General features: G+C 56.1%; 3 protein-coding genes across 3 annotated transcripts; 2 read left to right on the top strand and 1 right to left on the bottom strand.

Moving 5' to 3' along the window:
• Positions 1-186: 186 nt before the first annotated feature.
• On the top strand, positions 187-4,555 carry SODALDRAFT_326348 (hypothetical protein). Its single transcript, XM_028610144.1, has one exon. The coding sequence runs from the start codon at positions 384-386 to the stop codon at positions 4,401-4,403; it is 4,020 nt and encodes a 1,339-aa protein (XP_028469983.1). The 5' UTR covers positions 187-383; the 3' UTR covers positions 4,404-4,555.
• A 261-nt stretch (positions 4,556-4,816) lies between these two features.
• Positions 4,817-7,842, bottom strand: SODALDRAFT_341688 (P-loop containing nucleoside triphosphate hydrolase protein). The gene is made up of 2 exons (XM_028613049.1): positions 7,590-7,842; positions 4,817-7,522 (listed from the first exon to the last, which is right to left on the bottom strand). The coding sequence occupies exons 1-2, from the start codon at positions 7,710-7,712 to the stop codon at positions 4,997-4,999; spliced, it is 2,649 nt and encodes an 882-aa protein (XP_028469982.1). The 5' UTR covers positions 7,713-7,842; the 3' UTR covers positions 4,817-4,996.
• A 4,635-nt stretch (positions 7,843-12,477) lies between these two features.
• SODALDRAFT_326343 (NAF1-domain-containing protein) lies at positions 12,478-14,665 on the top strand. The gene has a single exon (XM_028610143.1). The coding sequence runs from the start codon at positions 12,687-12,689 to the stop codon at positions 14,580-14,582; it is 1,896 nt and encodes a 631-aa protein (XP_028469981.1). The 5' UTR covers positions 12,478-12,686; the 3' UTR covers positions 14,583-14,665.
• Positions 14,666-16,837: the final 2,172 nt, after the last annotated feature.

The following is a 16,837-nucleotide window of genomic DNA, read 5'->3' as shown; positions in this document are numbered from 1 at the left end:
AGGTGAGAGCAGCCTTTCAAGACGGCTAAGCCCTTGCATCAACTCATCCAACCACTTTGCCCTTTTTCTTTCTTTCATCCGTTTTCTCCTTCTTTTTTTAACTGCCTTCGAGGTTCCTCTTCTTCTCTTTATTATTTCTTCTCTTTCCTCTCCACCTCCTGTCCTTCTTATTTTTGCCCTTCGTCCCTTTCCTTCAACTCACATCTTTCCACCCTCTCATCACCACACCATTGCTGCCTGAAAGGCTCTCCCATTGATCCTCCTGAGAATCATCTTCTTACTGCATCTTCACTTCCTACTGGCCACTTTTTTATCATCAACCCGAGCCGTTTGTTAATCGCGCAATCCTTAGTTGACGTCCGACCTTTAGTCGTCACGTCATCATGCCGCCCAGAACGAATCCCAGGAAACGGGCGCACGATGAGGACGTCCCTGACCATACTCCTGAAGGCATTCTTGGCCGCGCCGCCGTCCGGTCTAGCTTGCCGCCTATTCCATCACGTGTCAGCACCTCTTACGGCTCTGCTATCTCAGTCCGCGTCCGTAACCCCAGGCGAGGCAAGGACCGCACTATCCGAGGTGTTATTGACGATATACTCAACACACAAGACACCTCCGCCATGAGCGACACCGAATCTTCCCCACCCCGTGACTCCTCTGATCTCCTTGGATCCGCTCTCACTCCCACTCCCGCACTGGCTTCCTCTAGGCCCACAGCTAGATCTGCCGGGTCACCCTCGAAACGCCCTCGAATCGAAGACGAACCAGCTTCACGGCCCCGGTCTCCAGATTCCGGGCATTCAGGCTCAGATTCTGGTCCGGAGTATGAGGCAGCACTTGACTTTGGGCCTGGGGCAGAGTCCGACGATGACATGGAGCTAGTTGCCGTGCCTGGAGCGGCATCCGAACCAGAATCCGATACGAGGTCCACTCAGGATCACCTCCCTGGGCCTGGTCATGAACCTGGTGCAGAACCGTCCACTCCGCCAAATGCCTCGACATTGATGGAGTTTGAATCAGAATCGGCATCGGCATCGGCATCGGCATCGGCATCGGCATCGGCATCGGCATCGGGGGAGGAGTCTACGTCGAGCCAAAATACAAGAAAGCGCACGCGTCCTTTGGACCAAGAAGAAGCCGAGTTGCGATTGCAGCCCAAGAAAAAACTCGCCCATGAGACAGAACCGCCCCAGAAGAAGCCTCGCAAGGAAACAACACCGCCAGACCAGTCAGAGTCTCGTCCACAACAACCTCCTACCACCCAACCTAACCATGCAGACGGGGCCCCTTCCACACCACGCCCTGGCCCCCGTCGTCCGCCAAGGTCCGCCCGCCTTCTCAAGCGTGACCCCATCCGTAACCCGATCAAGCCGCCTTCCCGGCCTGTTGCTCAGCCAGACAGTGCAACTTCCCAGCTACCAGGCCATGCCCCCACGTCACAGCCTTCCCTAGAAGAACCAGTGGCACCGGCTCTAAATCCAGCCGACTTCAAAATGTCGGGCCTGTCAGCACGTCTGCACCACATCGAGAGCCCGGAGTCGACTCGCTCCTTTGGTGACGAGAGCTCACTATTTGGCGGCGCGGGTTTGAACGCCGATACCCCGGGTGGTGCCGATCATGGTGCCCCGGTTCACTCCAGTCAGAATCTTGCCCAGTATCCCGCCGCCGAGCCGAAGCCTTTGGTGCCCACCTCCGCACCCTCTGCGCCTGGCCCCGTGTCTGCTACCGCGCCTGCTACCGCGCCTCTCACCACATCTAAACCCATTCCCCTTGGCGAACCCACTACGTCTATGAGGAACGCCAGATTGGCACGTCAACCGACGCCCTTCCCATCCCGGCGCCAAGCCACAGAAGAGGAGGAGAAGAACGACGACGACGACGACGACGACGACGAAGAAGACCAGGTGGGAGTAGAACAACCTGTCCAGGAAGAGTGGCAGCGCTTGAAACAGATTACAAATCAGCTCCGCACCCAGCGACAACGCCAGGCTCAATCCGATAGCAGGAAGACTTGGGCTAGCCGGCAGAGTGGTAGCAGCACTACAACCGGCCACGAGCCACACTCCTCTACTCCTATAAACCGGCGAGACGACGCTTTTCCCGGCCCACTGTCCAAAGCTGCTATTATCACAACCGATGACGACCTCGAGAATGAAGAGCAGGAGAACAACCAAAGATCGTGGCAGCGCGGCGGAAGCCTTCAGCATACCCCCGAAAACGTGCCGCCCAGCCCAACCCCAACCGACCTTCCACCTGACAGTGTACGGGCACAGGTCGCGCAGTACTTGCCTTTCGTGGGGAACTCTCAACCGGTGGATGATTCGGACCCAGAGCCGGAGGATACCCCGACCGACCCCGTGCCCCCGCGCCGTTTCTCCTATCGGACCGCTATCCGACGCTGGCTGCTCAGTGTGTTTGGCCGCTTTTTAGACTTGCTCGAATTCATCATGGAGGGGAAGTACAGCCCTATCTTCGTTGGCCTGGCAGTCGTCACCATGGCCTACGTTGGAGGCGGTATGCTTTCCAAACATATGAGTCAGGAGTCCTCTGGGCCATCGTACGACCTGTTCTCCGACTACCGCACTCATTCGGGACCCTCGGAAACCTCCGCATCCTCGTCGTCGTTGAACTGGTATGGTTGGGGTCTGAGCGCGTGGTCGTGGAACTTGGCTCAGTTGGTCCCGCTCTGGCTCGCACGCCCGTCCACCATCTTCAGCGCCGACGATGCTGTCGAGTATCAAAGGAGGCTACGGGAGCTCGAGTTCGAGTTGCAAAACGTCAAGACATCGACTAGTTTCCACCGCAGCTCTCTAGACAAGCTCACAAACATCCTTCCCGCGGTCGTCTACATGGAGCTGGATAGAAACAACCGTCCTGTCGTGAACGATGCTTTTTACCACGCCCTCAGGGACCTGATGAAAGGGGATAGTGAGGTGGCCACTCTCCGGCGAGGATCCCACGGGTACTACGACATATCGGATGAAACTTGGTTGGCCATCAAGACGAGACTGGCGCGAGATAAGCACCTGTTCATGCCAAACCAGACGACCCCGCCGAGTGCGTCGAGTCTGTCCCGCGGCGAAATCGACCGCATGGTCGAGTCGCAAGTGCCCAAGTCCTGGTCGGAGTGGGCTAGGAAGAACCGAGACAAGGTGGCCGAGATTCTAGGACCGCTTCTTCACCCTCACCCCGCCACCCCTCTGAGCAGCGACGACGTGATGAAGAAGGTAACAGCCGACGTGGAGAAGCAGCTCGAAAAGTCGGCTCTGGAGTACGCCAACCAGGCCATCCGGAAGGCCAGCGGCGGCGGTGCCCTGATCACGCGCGGCGAATTCCTCTCCCAGCTCAAGTCGGAATTCGTCACGTACCGCAACGAGATCCGCGCCGAGACCGAGGGGATCCTCAAGACCAATCTCACGTCCTACGTTCATGACATGCTCGAGCGGGCCAACAAGTACCGCCCAGGAGAGCCGTCGAAGATGAGCGGCGGCGTAACGAAAGCGGAGGTGCTGCAGATCGTCGACGCGGAGATCCGCAACGCCGTCAGCCGCGCCGGGCTAAGGGGCTTCGCAGAGGGCAAGATCAGCGCCACATGGGACCATGACCTGCGGCAGAGGGTCAACTTCTTTGCCCGGGGCAACGGGGCGGTCATCGACCCTACCCACACGTCGCCCAACTTTCTCGTGAAGGGGAGCGGCCACTACGATAATAACAACCGTATGGACGACAACGGCGGGGGCGGCAAGAAGGCCTGGATCCGGAGCACGGCCCACTCCCTCCGGTCCCCGAGGACAATGGAGCCCTACGTGGCGCTTCTTGACTGGAACAGCGCGGGCGAGTGCTGGTGCGGCTCTCTCACCCAGACCCGCTTCCACCTCCCCTACGGCGTTTCTCTGTCCGTCAAGCTCGGCCATACTGTCATCCCGGAGTACGTCGTCATCGAGCACATTCTCCCCGGCGCGACTGTCTACCCGGACGCGCGCCCAAAGGATATCGAGGTATGGGCGCACATCGAAGACGATAACCAGCGCATGGTAGCAGAAGACTTCTCCCGGACGCACTTTGCGCCGCCGTCCAGCTACCCCCGCAGCTCTGCCGCCGCCGCCGCCGCCGCCGCGTCCCCGTCCGAGTCGGAGTCGGAGTCTCCCGGCCAGTGGACTCCGCGGCGGCCATACAGGGCGGAAGGATGGGTCAAGATTGACCAGTTCGAGTACGAGTCGCGCGAAGCCACGAACGGGGTGTACGTGCACCGGCTCAACCCGGCGCTGCAGGAGATGCGGATCGCCACGGACCATATGATCATCCGCGCCACGAGCAATTACGGGCAGAAGGACCACACGTGCTTCTATCGCGTCAGGATGTACGGCGAGGCTGTGAAGGAGTTCCCTTTGAAGTCGGCGTGAGCGAGAGCGGGACGAATTCTTTGATGATGTTTACTTTATTTTATGCTCTTATTTCGCACTCGTCTGGAGTTTGGGCGGTTTTAGTTGATGATTGTTAGACGAGCCGGTTACACGGAGCAAAGCAGGGAAGCAGGGAAGCAGGGCAAAGGAAGCAAGCATTTTGAGAAAGTCCCCGAATATCACGAGGGAAGTTCTCTTTCGAGGCGCCTGATATGTGTTTTTTTTTTTTTCTGTTTTCACTTGGGTTTTTTGTGTTTTCGGCTCGCTGGCATTGCTGGTCTTGATGAAGGACTCTATCCAGCCTGGCTGTTATGCTTGTCTGCGGGCCTGATCAGGGAGAAGAGATAGGGGTTGCATAGGACGGACCGGCGTTCGTGTGGTTGACGATACCCTCTTCTGCCTCCCGCTGAATTCAGATTTGATTTCCTTGACTGGTGCACCGTCTTTATGTGACGAATTTGTTGGTGATTACATGTCAAGTAGGTAGACTGGATAAGTGAAGCCCAATATCACAACAACAACTAGGTCGTGATAATTCTCGGGATGGGGTATCAAAGTCCTAATACTACTAACTACTCCGACTCTTACTCCTACTACTCTTCCAGCAATCCCGCAGCCAGAGCTTCGAAGTCCTCCAGTGTCTCTGGCTGGCGATCCATTTCCAGCACCTTCTTGCCGCCCTTGGTCTTCTTCTTCGGCCTTTCACCCTCCTCTTCATCATCATCATCCTGGAACCACTTCCTCGCCTTCTTCTTCTCCTTGGCCTTCGGCTTCTCTTCCGCCCCCTTTTCATTTTCCTTTTCCCGTTCCTGTTCCTTTCTCTTCTTCCTCCTCTCCCTCTCCTCCTCCATTTCCTGCTCCCGCCTCTCCCGCTCGTAGGCTTCGTCGTCGTGGTCGTCCTCCCTGTCGCTCGCACTCTTCCCTCCAGCCGTGGGCAAGGACCGCAGCAGCGCCAGGGGATCCTCGTCCTCGTCCCCGTCCCCGTCCCCGTCATCATCCGACCCGGCAGCCAAGACCGCTTTCGCGGCCTGCGCCCTAGCCGACCCGCCGAGCATATCGCCCCTCTCCTCCGCCTCGCGCAGCTTCCTCCTCAACCTCCTCTCCCGCAACCTCGCCTTGGCCGTCTCGCGATCGTCCAGGTCAGCCTCCTTCACCCGCGCGGCCTCGTCCTCGACGAACCGGGCGCGCTGCTCCTCGGCGGGGCCGTCGCGCTCGAAATCCTCCTCGCCCTGCAGCTCGTACAGGGGGTGGGCCTGGCCGTCGTCGTCGAAGACCAGCTTGGTCGGGTTCCCCTTGTACTTGAGCATCTTCTTCTTCGACATGAGCGCCTTTTCGCGCCGCTTGGAGTCTATCACGAACTCTTGCCCGCCGAAGACGATCTTCTTGATGCCGCCGTTGGGGCCTCGCCCGCCGTTGTCCAGCTCGTCGCCGTGCAACACGCGCTTGACGGAGAGGAAGTCGTCGTCGTCGTCGTCGGCGGCGGCGGCGGCGGCGTTATTGTTGTCGCCACTACCAACAGCAGTGGCATCGGGCGTCTGCTCAGAGCCGTCTAGGAGCTTGTTGTAGTGACCAGACAAGACGTCCTGGTTGGTCCGTTCGAACATGCGGTCGTATTTGGTCCGCACCTCGTTCTTCATCTTCTTCTTCTTTTTTCCCTCCTTCTTCTCCGACCCGTCCTCGCCCCCCTCCGCCTCGCCGTCCGATTCGTCCTCATCGCTCGACATGCCCTGCCGCGGCGCGTTCTTCAGCTTCTTGACGTCCTCGCCCTTGCGGAACTTGATCTGCGGCTGACCGGGCAATCCAAGGCTGTTGGAGTAGCCCTCGAGGTCCATCTGGTCGAACTTGAACACCTCCTTGTCCCGCTGCAGGTAGACGGAGCGCACGTAGCTGATGAAGGCCTTCTGGCCCAGGTACTTCAGGTCCGGGTACTTGAAGCACATGTTCTGCAGCTCGTCCCGGACGGACCGCTTCTTGTGGTCCTTGACGGCGATCTTCTGGATGGGCACCTTCTTCTGCGCCAGCCGCTTCAGCATCCCTTCCTCCTCGCTGGGGTCCATGAAGAGCACGGACCGGCCGTCGCGCTCGAACCGCGCCGTCCGGCCCACGCGGTGGATGTACGTGTCGGCGTCCTCGGGGCAGTCGACCTGCACGACCCAGTCGACGGCGGGGAAGTCGACGCCGCGGGCGACCACGTCGGTGGCGAAGAGGCAGGAGTGCCTGGCCTCGGCGAAGCGCCGGGTGATCTCCATCCGCTGCAGCTGCTTCTGCTTGCCGAGGAGGTGGAGCAGCGGGACGCCGGGCGACATGTGCCGGAAGCTCTCGTAGACGAAGCGGACCTGCTTGCCGGACGAGAAGAAGACGATCATCTTGCTCTTCAGGTTCGCCTTGATGAAGCCGTACAGGGTGTCGAGCTTCTCCGGCAGCGGGGTGACGAGGTAGTGCTGCTTCAGGGTGGAGGGCGTGGCCACCTCGTGCACGGAGACGTACTCCGGGTCCTTCAGGCTCAGGCGCGCCAGGTCCGACACCTTCTTGCTCTGGGTGGCGCTGAAGAGCAGCGTCTGTCTGTGGACGGGGAGGTGGTCGACCAGGGCGTCGACGGCCGTCTGGAAGCCCATGTCCATGATGCGGTCGGCCTCGTCCAGGACGAGGATCTGCAGGTTGTCGACGTCGAAGCCGGCGGTCTGGTCGAGGTGCTGCAGCATGCGCCCGGGGGTGCAGACGAGGATGTTCATCTTGGTCAGGCGCTCGGCCTCCTCCTTGAGGCTCTTGCCTCCGATGACGAGCCCGGCCGAGAAGGCGTGTTGCCGGCCGACTTTCCGCAGAACCTCGAAGATCTGCACGGCCAGTTCGCGCGTCGGCGATATGATGAGGGCACCGAGGCCGTCGTACTCTGTCCAGCGCACGCGGTACAGCTTCTCGAGGACGGGGACGATGAAGGCGAGGGTCTTTCCGCTGCCCGTCTTGGCCGCACCCAGGATATCGGTGCCCTTGAGAGCCAGGGGGATCGCTCGCGCCTGGATGTCGGTGAGGGTGGTGAAGTTGGATTTCTCGAGGCCCACGGACGTGGCATGGCAAAGGGGAAGGTCGGCGAACGTTTTGATGTCTTCTGCTTTGAGATCCTGTTGTCTGGGGATTAGACTCCGTTCGGACTGAGAGCGGTCTTGACCTGCCTGCGTCTTTACTTACCAGCTCTGCCACTGCCTTATCAAGGGCTTCTATGCTTTGTTGCTGCTGCTTCCTCTTCTCCTGGCGGATGTCCCGCTTGAAGGGCCCCGGTCGTTTTCCCTTGCCCTTCGTAGCGGGCGCCATCGTGTGTATCGGCTTTCGCTTTTCGAGTGCCTATTCTGTCTGCAGAATCTTACAACGAGAGCGGGAACGAGTTGCTGATGTCTTGAGCGTATTGGGGTTTCCGGCGGTAATATTCAGTTGGTTCCTTGACGCGAAACTGCAGCAACGTTCGGGAAATTTTTCGAGACGACCGAGACTTTAGAGTGGAGATGTTTCGGTATGTCGGCGTCAATTATCGCCGCGATTCCCCACCACGTTATCTTACAGTTATCCTACAGTAATGTACTGTAACATATACCGTGTATGAAATACGCCGAACCTTATGTAATTATCACCGAAACTCAACCTCACAGCCATCTAATACTACACTGACGCTGGCCTGGGATGGATTACTCTACCTCTACCAAGACAGCGAAAAACGTCAACCTCATCTGTATCAACACAAGCTTATACCCAATCGCAAAACAAAGAACGCTTGGCCCTGTTTTTTCTTCCATTTTCTACATCCTATAGAAAACAGTCATCTCACATGGTCAGTGAGGTATCCCCATACCCCTTCACTCTCCCGGGTGGTTCCCTGTAGAAGGGAGGATGACAAAGACGAGTGCCTCAGAACCCCAAACGCCAAAGTAAAGAAAAGAGCCAACCAGCCTAGTATCTTCGCTTGAGGAGTGTGTGTGCCTCCCCTCCAAAAAAAAAATGCAATCTTTTCCACGCAAGGGCCATCAGCAAGGGGACCGCCGTCAAGGTCAAAGGTCGGCATCGAACGAATCATCCGCCTCACAGTCCTCCCACTCCGAATCGTTGTCTTCCCCCTTCCCGTCGATCGATGCGTCAGTAGCGTCACCGTTTACAGCCTCCACCACCGGAGTGTTGCTCCCGACAACAGCCTCAAAGTCCATCATCGAGTAGCTCCGGTACCGCGCCGCCCTGTTGAGTATGCTCCTCATCCTCATGGCCACCTCCACCTCGGCCTCATCCAGCGCCACTTGCATGACGTCCCGCGGCGTCCAAGGAGGCAAATCGAACTGCGTCCAGGCCGGCCGGCTCCCCCTGTGAACGAGGCTATCGCCGTCCTGAACGTATTCTCCGGCGACGTAGTCCAGGATCGCGCGGCAGCCGGCGCAGAAGGGGTTGTTGCTGACCAGCGCGTACCCCCGGTCTTTGAGGATCCTCGACGTGATGGCCGTCTTGGGTAACCAGATGGGTTTTTGCTTCCGTTTCTCTTTTTCCTTCTCGCTCTCGTTCTGGTTCTCGTCGGATTTCTGCTCCTGTGCCTGCTCCTCCGCCGCCACCTCTTCCGGGGACAGTTCCATCTGGTCCCTCTGCCGCTTCAAGCCCATGAGGAGGATGTGCAAGGCCTCGGCATGCACGCAGCCCTTGAACTCGACCCGGTCTACCTCTCGGACGCCGGGGATGCTCCCCTGGAGCACGAGCCACTCGAGGGCATCGCTGATCTCGAACGAGCTGTACCCCATGCTGCGGAGGCACGCCCTGACGGGCATCATCCGCGTCTTGTCCGCCGCCGGCGTGATGCCCAGGTAGACGACCTTGCAGTTGGCAATGTGCGCCGACAGCATGTTATCCCGCATCGAGGCATGGAACGGCCGGCGGAGGACCTTCATGCTGCCTTCGGGCAGGCAGAGCAGCTTGAGCCAGTGCACGCACGAGACGACCCAGCCGCGCTCGAAGATCTCCCGACACAGCGGTGCGAACTCGTCAAAGAGCCCGTTTGCCCTAGACTCATCGCGGAGACGACCGCCCTCCGCCTCGAAGTCGTAGCTGTCCGGGAAGGCGCCGAAGATGCGGCACAGCCAGGTCATGTGGCTGTTGATGATCGATTCGAAGTTGAGCCGCAGCACGTCCAGCATCTTAAACATGACGCTCGTCATCTTGGCATGGTACGTGACGCTGTCGGCCAGTTCCCCCCTGCGCGCCGCGCTTATGTGGTCGCCCTCGCCGCGGTTGATGGCGGCCTGCGCCTCCATGGCCGCCCGCTTGGCCTTGACGAGGCAGGTGACCTCCTCGGTCAGCCGGGTCATGATGGTGGTGAGGAGTGTGTGGAACATGATCCGTCCGTGCGTGTCGTAAAACCGCTCCCGTTCCAGGAGACCCCCGGGCGCGTCCGGGTCGAAGTGCTCATGCGCGATCCCGTGCTTTGGTAGTTCGTTGTACAGCAAGTCTTCCAGAGCTGCTCTCTGTTCGGGACGAAGCCGGTAGAAATCGATGGGAAGGGGGATAACGGTCATCTCGTCATAGGACACCTCGGACGGAAGACGGAAGGCGTTGGGTTCCTTGTCCAGCACCTCAGTCATGGGAATGGTGAGGTAGCGTCCGAAGCTAAACTCCTCGAAGCCTCGCTGAAGCCTCTCGTAGATGCTGCTGGCAGAGACCAGGTACAGATAAATGGCGAGACTGGTGTGGGCCGTGTTCAGCATAAAAGGGTCATGCCTGGCTTTGTGGGTGCGCTTGATGGCGTCGACCATGTTCCCGCAGTGTTGCTTGAAGGAGACATCGGTAAGGAAGATGTTCTCGCTGATCTGAGCCTTGACGTGGCGCATGAGATACTGACCATGACCAGAGGGAGTAGTGGTCGGGTTGTCGTCCGAGGGCGCAGGATAGTCATTGGGGGCCACTTTGGACATTTTTACGAAGAACGCAGATTCATCCTGGCCCCAACCGTCGCTATCTTGATTGGCCTCACTACTTCCAGCTGCAGTGGTAGCGGTGTTCGTGGGGTTGGTCGGGAAAACGGGGACGGGCTCTGCAGAGCAGTCGGGGGTCTGTTGACACTGTTGCAGATAATGAATGGCCGTCTCTTGAGGGATGCCCAAAATATCACCAAACTCGATGAGCTCTTCCAGATCTATCTCCATATGGTCCAGGAGCTTGGGAGGCTGTGCGCCATACGACCGCGAGACGAAGCTGGGCGTGCCGTTCCGATCACCTGGCGTGACGGAAATCGATTCATGATGTCTTTCCAGTAGGAAAGCGAGCATCTCGGTAGTCTCGTATAAGAAACGTTGGCTCCGGCTTCGCGCAAAGTGCAAGGTTGAGCCTGTCTTTCCATGACAAGAGCTTTCGTTGTTTCGACCCGGGTCAGAGTTAGTGTGTGAGAGGATCCAGGTCAAAGCCCGGAGACGCAGGTGTTGCTCCTCGGTGGCTAATTCCTCAGGGTCACCCCTATCAGTGGAACCGGAGGAGGAGATGTTCCCTGGACTCGGCATGGCAGGCTGAAGAGGGCCGTCAAGATAAGTAAGGTGAGGTAGACTTCTCCTATTCACCGTTAGCAGAGTATACCTTAGGCAGCAGGTTTCTTGCTCGCGCGCCCTGCCTACCTTAACAGCCCTAACACAGAAATTAACATTCCAAAATTGTTTATGTGTTGATCTTGAATAATATCAGATGCTCTAAACCAGAAGGAAGCTATTAGTGATGAGATCAAGTGCGCGCAACTCGGGGGTTTGAAGGAAGAGATATGGGGTGGACTGATGGATGAACCTCAGCATAAAGCAGACGCCAGGTTAAGGAATGTTTAGAGAGGAAGAAAGAAGGAGTTATGATCACTCACCTTCACAGAAAATCCTAGCTACTAGAGGCCAGGAAATATTATAGAGTAAGGTAATAATATTGCCTATGGGAACAGAGAAGAAAGAACAGTAAAGGTGAGGTAGGTAGCAAGGAAGAGAAAGGGAACCAAGATAAGTCGTCTGCAAAAGGAAGTTGCGATACTCATATTATTACGTGCCTGCCTCTTGGAAGGAAAGAATACAGATGGTTGTAAAGTACCTATAACCGAGAGGTCTTGGTTTTGCGGTCTACCAGACCTAATACTGCCGTTTGTGGCCTATTATGCCATACCACAAGGGTTTTTGTCTACTATGAGGAAGGAGATACACACCTTCCTTCCTGTGTCAGGACTCAAGACTACCTACCTTAAGGTGAACAGTCCGCTCTCCGGCTGTACAGAGGTACGAAGTAGGCGACTACATAATTCCTGCTAGCTCAGCGTCTTAAAACTTAAGAGCCTGTCTTCTAGTATTTGTCTATCTGAATAGCAGTTGAAAAAACAAAAGGAAAAAAAGGAGAAGGGGGGGGAAGCCCAAACTTGGACTGGATGGAGATTCCTAATTGTCCGAGTCGTTGAAGATCAGGTTTGCTGTTACGGAAGTAAATACTAAATACGAATAAGGTACCTAGTGGCTCAGACATAAGCCGATAAATGAGGCAATCAAGCTAGGTATCTCAGGTAAGGTATACTGGGTACACTGTTGGTTTGGTTGAGTGATCTTCTTGAGCAGTGCCCGTCGCTCTCCTCCTCCTCCTCCTCTCTTCTTCCTCTTCCATTCCCGTCCTTTTTGTTTCCACCCTCCCTTCTCTTTTAGTCTCCCTAATATACCTTAGACACATGACCGATAGCTAAGGTATGCATATTTCTTGTCCATCTCTCTTCCATGTCCATTTTTCCCTTTCCGTAGCATAAGATCGCATGTTCTTCTGCCACAGACACATATACATCAGCACACGAATCGTTCAGAAAATCGATGGCATTCCAAAAGAAAAGTAGAGTCTTCAACGTGAAGTAGTCGACTACCCGTGATGGGTTGTGGGTTGTGGTTCCGTGTTCTCGGTGAGTCGAAGTACATGTCCATATACTTCGGTGAACTCGGTGAGCTGGAGCTTTTCCTGCAGTGTGCCCCGCTAAAATTCTCAGACAGTCTCCACTAAAATTTTCGATTGGCATCTCTATCTATATCTCTAGATGCTCCGTCCCTCTAGTCTTCCTTACCACTTGAAAGCTCCCACTCCCTCTACGAAACCACGTAACTTGGTTTTCGTTCGATCACTACACTCCCTCTATATCCTTCGGTCTGCTTATATTCCTTGAAGATCGTTCCTTGAGGATATTCCCCCCCCGAGTCTCGTGCAAGCGGCGAAAATCTTCTAGGAGCACAACCTACTTTCTGTTGCCTCCATCACCCTCGCCAGCCCAGCATGTCGGGCTTCACCATCCCTGGGCTGGGCTTCGCCAAGCCCAATGAGACTCTACCGCCAGTCCCTGCCGACATTCTCGTCGCCGCTGCTAGCCTTGGAGGCGACGATGTAGTCATGGGCGAGAAGAACGGGGAGCAAAAAGTTGAACCCTCGAAGGACGATGTGAATACCGAGGCCGCTGCCCCCCCCGATGCGCAAAAGGCAGCAGAAGAACACCAGACATCCAGCACCGCAACTGCGCAGCCTGACCCCGATTCCATGAATGTAGACAGCCCACCGAGCCCTCCCTCTCTAACCAGCGCATTGGAAGCGGCCTTGGGCCCAGCCGAGCCGATGAATACGGAGGAGCAGAGCAATGCGCCGCAGCAAGCGACATCCCAGACACAACCAGGGGCAACCCAACAGAACGGAGAAGGCGAACAACGAGAATGGGAGACAGATTCATCACCTCTCGAATCATCGTCCGAGTCGAGCAGCTCCGACTCGTCATCGGACGACGACGACGACGACGACGACGACGACAATGGCGAGGGTAATGAAGGATACGAGCTACTGGGTGTCGACGAGACAGTGCGCATGCTGATGGAGGCCGCTTCCGACGACGAGAACGAAGGCGGTGGAGGTCGCGGTGCCAACGCCGGCCAACTGCGCACCAAGAACGAGCTGCCCCCCGAGGTGATCCCCAAGCCCGACGTCACCATCGCGCCGGAAACGAAAATCGAGCCCCTCGGCGAGGTTGACCAGATTGTCGAGAACATACTCGTCGTCAAGGCTTACACGCCCGGCGAATACCAGGTCCTCGATACCGGGTCCGTCCTGTGTACGGAAGATCGCACCGTCTTCGGGGTCGTCTGTGAGACCATCGGCAAGGTCCTGCAGCCCATGTACACGGTCATGTTTACCACGGCGGAGGAGATTGCGGAGGCCGGTCTGAAGACGGGGACCAAGGTGTTCTACCCCGTCAACCACGCCTCGTACGTATTTACCCAGCCGTTGCGGAACCTCAAGGGATCGGACGCGAGTAATATTCACGACGAAGAGGTGGGCGATGAGGAGATGGAGTTCTCGGATGACGAGAAGGAAGCAGAGTACAAGAGGCAGGTTAAGCAGAAGAAGAGAGAAGGCAAGGCTGCCCGTGGTGGAGCATCTCGCGGAGGAGGCAGAGAACCGCACCCGCTTCGGAACGAGGTCAAACCTGATGCGACGACAAGTTCGGGATTGAACTACGACGACGAGGACGACGGCCCATATAAACCCCTTCCAAGGCCGGCCAGTTTTGGCCAGGGTCCTCCGATCGAACAGAGCTTCATCCAGGAGCCAGAACCCCAACCGCGGTTCGGCGCGTATCGTGGACGGGCCGACTTTCGAGGTCGGGGTAACAGGGGCAGAGACCGGGGCAGAGGAGGTCGAGGACGCGGCGGGGGCGGGGGCGGGGGCGGGGGCTTCCAGCACCGTGGGGACTCAAGAGATGGCCACACCTTGCCGCCAGCACCTGGCGGTCACCAGTGGCCGCAACCTCAGCCACCTCAACAACAACAAGCACAGCAACAGCCGATGTCCCCAGCGCCACCACCACCGCAACTGTATCAACAGCAAACACCCAGCTACAATCCGGCGGCGGCCTTCAACTTCAACATCCCCGTTCCGCAGCCTGGGCAGGGCGGCTTCCCTGCCGTGCCTCCACCTCCACCCAACTGGGCCCCAGCACCGCAAAGCGCCGCACATGTCGCCACACACGGACAGCAACAGGGCGGGCAGCAGCAGAATGTGCAGGGAGCGTATCTTAACCCGGCCTTTTTGGCAGCCTTGCTGGGACAGATGCAGCAGCAGAAACAAGCTGGCGGTGGGGATGGCCAGGCGCAATGGCAGCCGCCTCAGCCGCCCCCTCCGCAGTGATAGATGGGGCACACAGGAGTACCTTGTATGTACTCTGTAAATTTGGTTGGGGTTCGAGGTATCTTGACCTTTCAATCTGAGACGGACGATGATAGGGCACCATGTATGCGGCGCTTTTTTTTTTTTTTTTTTTTTTTTTTTTTTTTATACTCTTTTTTTTTCTCTTTTTTTTTCTCTTTTTTTTTCTCTTTTTTTTTCTCTTTTTTTTTCTCTTTTTTTTTCTCTTTTTTTTTTTTTTTTTTTTTCTTACATTTTACTATACCTAAGGTATTCACGTGCCTCACGTCGCGAGTGAGATTTAGAAATGTGGGCCAGGACCGCACCGGACCCCGAATCAGCCTGTACGCCTCTTGATCCGGGATTAGGATTGGGGCTTGGCCTTTGCTGGTGATGAATTGTTTCTACGTGTACAAGCCTGGGATGGATTACAGGGGATATGATGGGACTGAGTGGCTTGGGGCAAGTGTGACAGCAGGGACTTTGAAGAGAACATGTGGCGACATAAGCTTTTGCAACGGCAGGAAATAAAATGAACAGAGGAAGACCAAGATGGCCAACAACCTTGGACACTGCTGGCAGGGTTTCTTTGCATCCGTACGTAAAAATAAGGATGGAGTTAGTGGTGCGTAAGTGCCCGCGCCGCTGTCCGCTCTCCTTCCTTGGTTTTGGGCGCTCCTATTTCCATCTCTGGAGACGCAGCAGACAGACCCTGATGGACCCTTTCGATCTTCGGAGAAAATTACGAAAGTAATCAAGATTTTGACCCGGCACAGCACAGAATTAGTGTGTGAGCTTTGCGTTGTCTACCGGCACGGGGGACTCCGCGAATCTGTTGTGGTGATGCGAACTGCCGCTCTGAGATGGTGGATCACCATGGGATTGCCAAGTTGCAATGGGGAGTTTTTTGATGCCTTTTCGTTTTTCTTCTTCTTCGGGTAATGAAGTTAGAAACCGAGTTCCGGGGGACAATAAGAATACCTCTTCGCCGATGTCTGCCATCTTTCTCACGAAAATCCTCAAGGGCCTGCGAAGCATGATATGAAGACTCGTTGTGGGGAGTCCTTTTGTGGGAAGCTTGCAATTCTCAACCGCGTGCTCTGCATCCGTGCTCCGTCCAGTACACTAACGTGGATTTTAGGCGAGCGGGTCAAAACTCTGTGCAAGCTCGACACCGGCGTTTCAGAAGTGACAGGGGCGTCGACGAAGTACTCCGTACGTAGCCCGCTGGGTGGAGTGAATTTGGGAGGGTCCATGATGACGGCACGGATAGAGAGGGAAAACAAACGGGAGTACCTAGGTAGGTAAGGTATGAAAGGGAACCAACGGCTCTCTCTACAGAGCGGTTAATTCCAGCGTCATTATGTCGAACGGCATCAACCGAGTCTGGCTGACAAGGCTAAGAAAGCGACCTTCCCTACGTGATACTATAACGAGTATACCTAGAATTCTACTCGGGCTATACATACAGATTATGTGGGATACTTATATACGGTAATCTTATCTTAATAGCCCCACCTATAAGTGGGTTTACATGTCGCTGGGACAAAACTTACATGTCGGGGAGTCATTCCCTTATTTTTACTTTGTGTCTGTTGTTTCATTGTCTCCATTTCTGTTTGTTGGGGTGTGGTGATAGAGTATTTAAGGATGATAAAACGGCTCATAGCAGTTTGGACTTGGGGAGTAGAATGCACAAATACATACGTCCAACCGTGCCCATCACGAGAGCAGAACCTCTTTCAAACAGTGTGGGCTAAAGGCAACCCAGAATCGCGTGTTCCTATGCTAGATGCGGTTTCACCACTTCATACGAGCTGGATGAACGACGGACGGCCAAGTTGATAACATCGAGACCGAAGAACAAATATCAAGCTCCGAGCCAGACGGAGAGTCCAGCACGTGGAAGAATACCTTACTTACTGAGGATCCCGAGTGTGAACGGGTGAAGAAGGATTCCTTTCATCGTCCAGCGTGTCTTCCTCAATTCCTCAATTTTCCCGCCACGGTGCGAAAGTCGACGCTGGTGATGTGAATGGGAGGAAAGAGATGCATGCATTCAGGGGTCCAGTCGGCGACCATGAGTTTCCGAGCCAGGGGTTTCTCTGGACAGTGCGTCGAGGAGAAGACGTGCTATTGGTGGGATATGCACATCAAAAACACAAACAACAACGTTCATTGGTCAGAATGGCGGTTTGCGAACAGGGGCTTTTCGAAATACTAGCCTTGCCAATCAAAAACCAGTCGTACCTGCATGG

Source organism: Sodiomyces alkalinus, assembly GCF_003711515.1.
Source record: "Sodiomyces alkalinus F11 unplaced genomic scaffold SODALscaffold_1, whole genome shotgun sequence".
Taxonomy (NCBI): domain Eukaryota; kingdom Fungi; phylum Ascomycota; class Sordariomycetes; order Glomerellales; family Plectosphaerellaceae; genus Sodiomyces; species Sodiomyces alkalinus.
Note: the sequence above shows the minus strand (reverse complement) of the source record. Positions and strands in the feature narration are given on the sequence as shown.

Coding starts and splice junctions, on each gene's coding strand:
- SODALDRAFT_326348 (XM_028610144.1), top strand. CDS start 384: ATGCCGCCCAGAACGAATCCCAGGAAACGGGCGCACGATGAGGACGTC.
- SODALDRAFT_341688 (XM_028613049.1), bottom strand. CDS start 7,712: ATGGCGCCCGCTACGAAGGGCAAGGGAAAACGACCGGGGCCCTTCAAG. Junction 7,523..7,589: donor ATAAGGCAGTGGCAGAGCTG/GTAAGTAAAGAC, acceptor CCCAGACAACAG/GATCTCAAAGCAGAAGACAT.
- SODALDRAFT_326343 (XM_028610143.1), top strand. CDS start 12,687: ATGTCGGGCTTCACCATCCCTGGGCTGGGCTTCGCCAAGCCCAATGAG.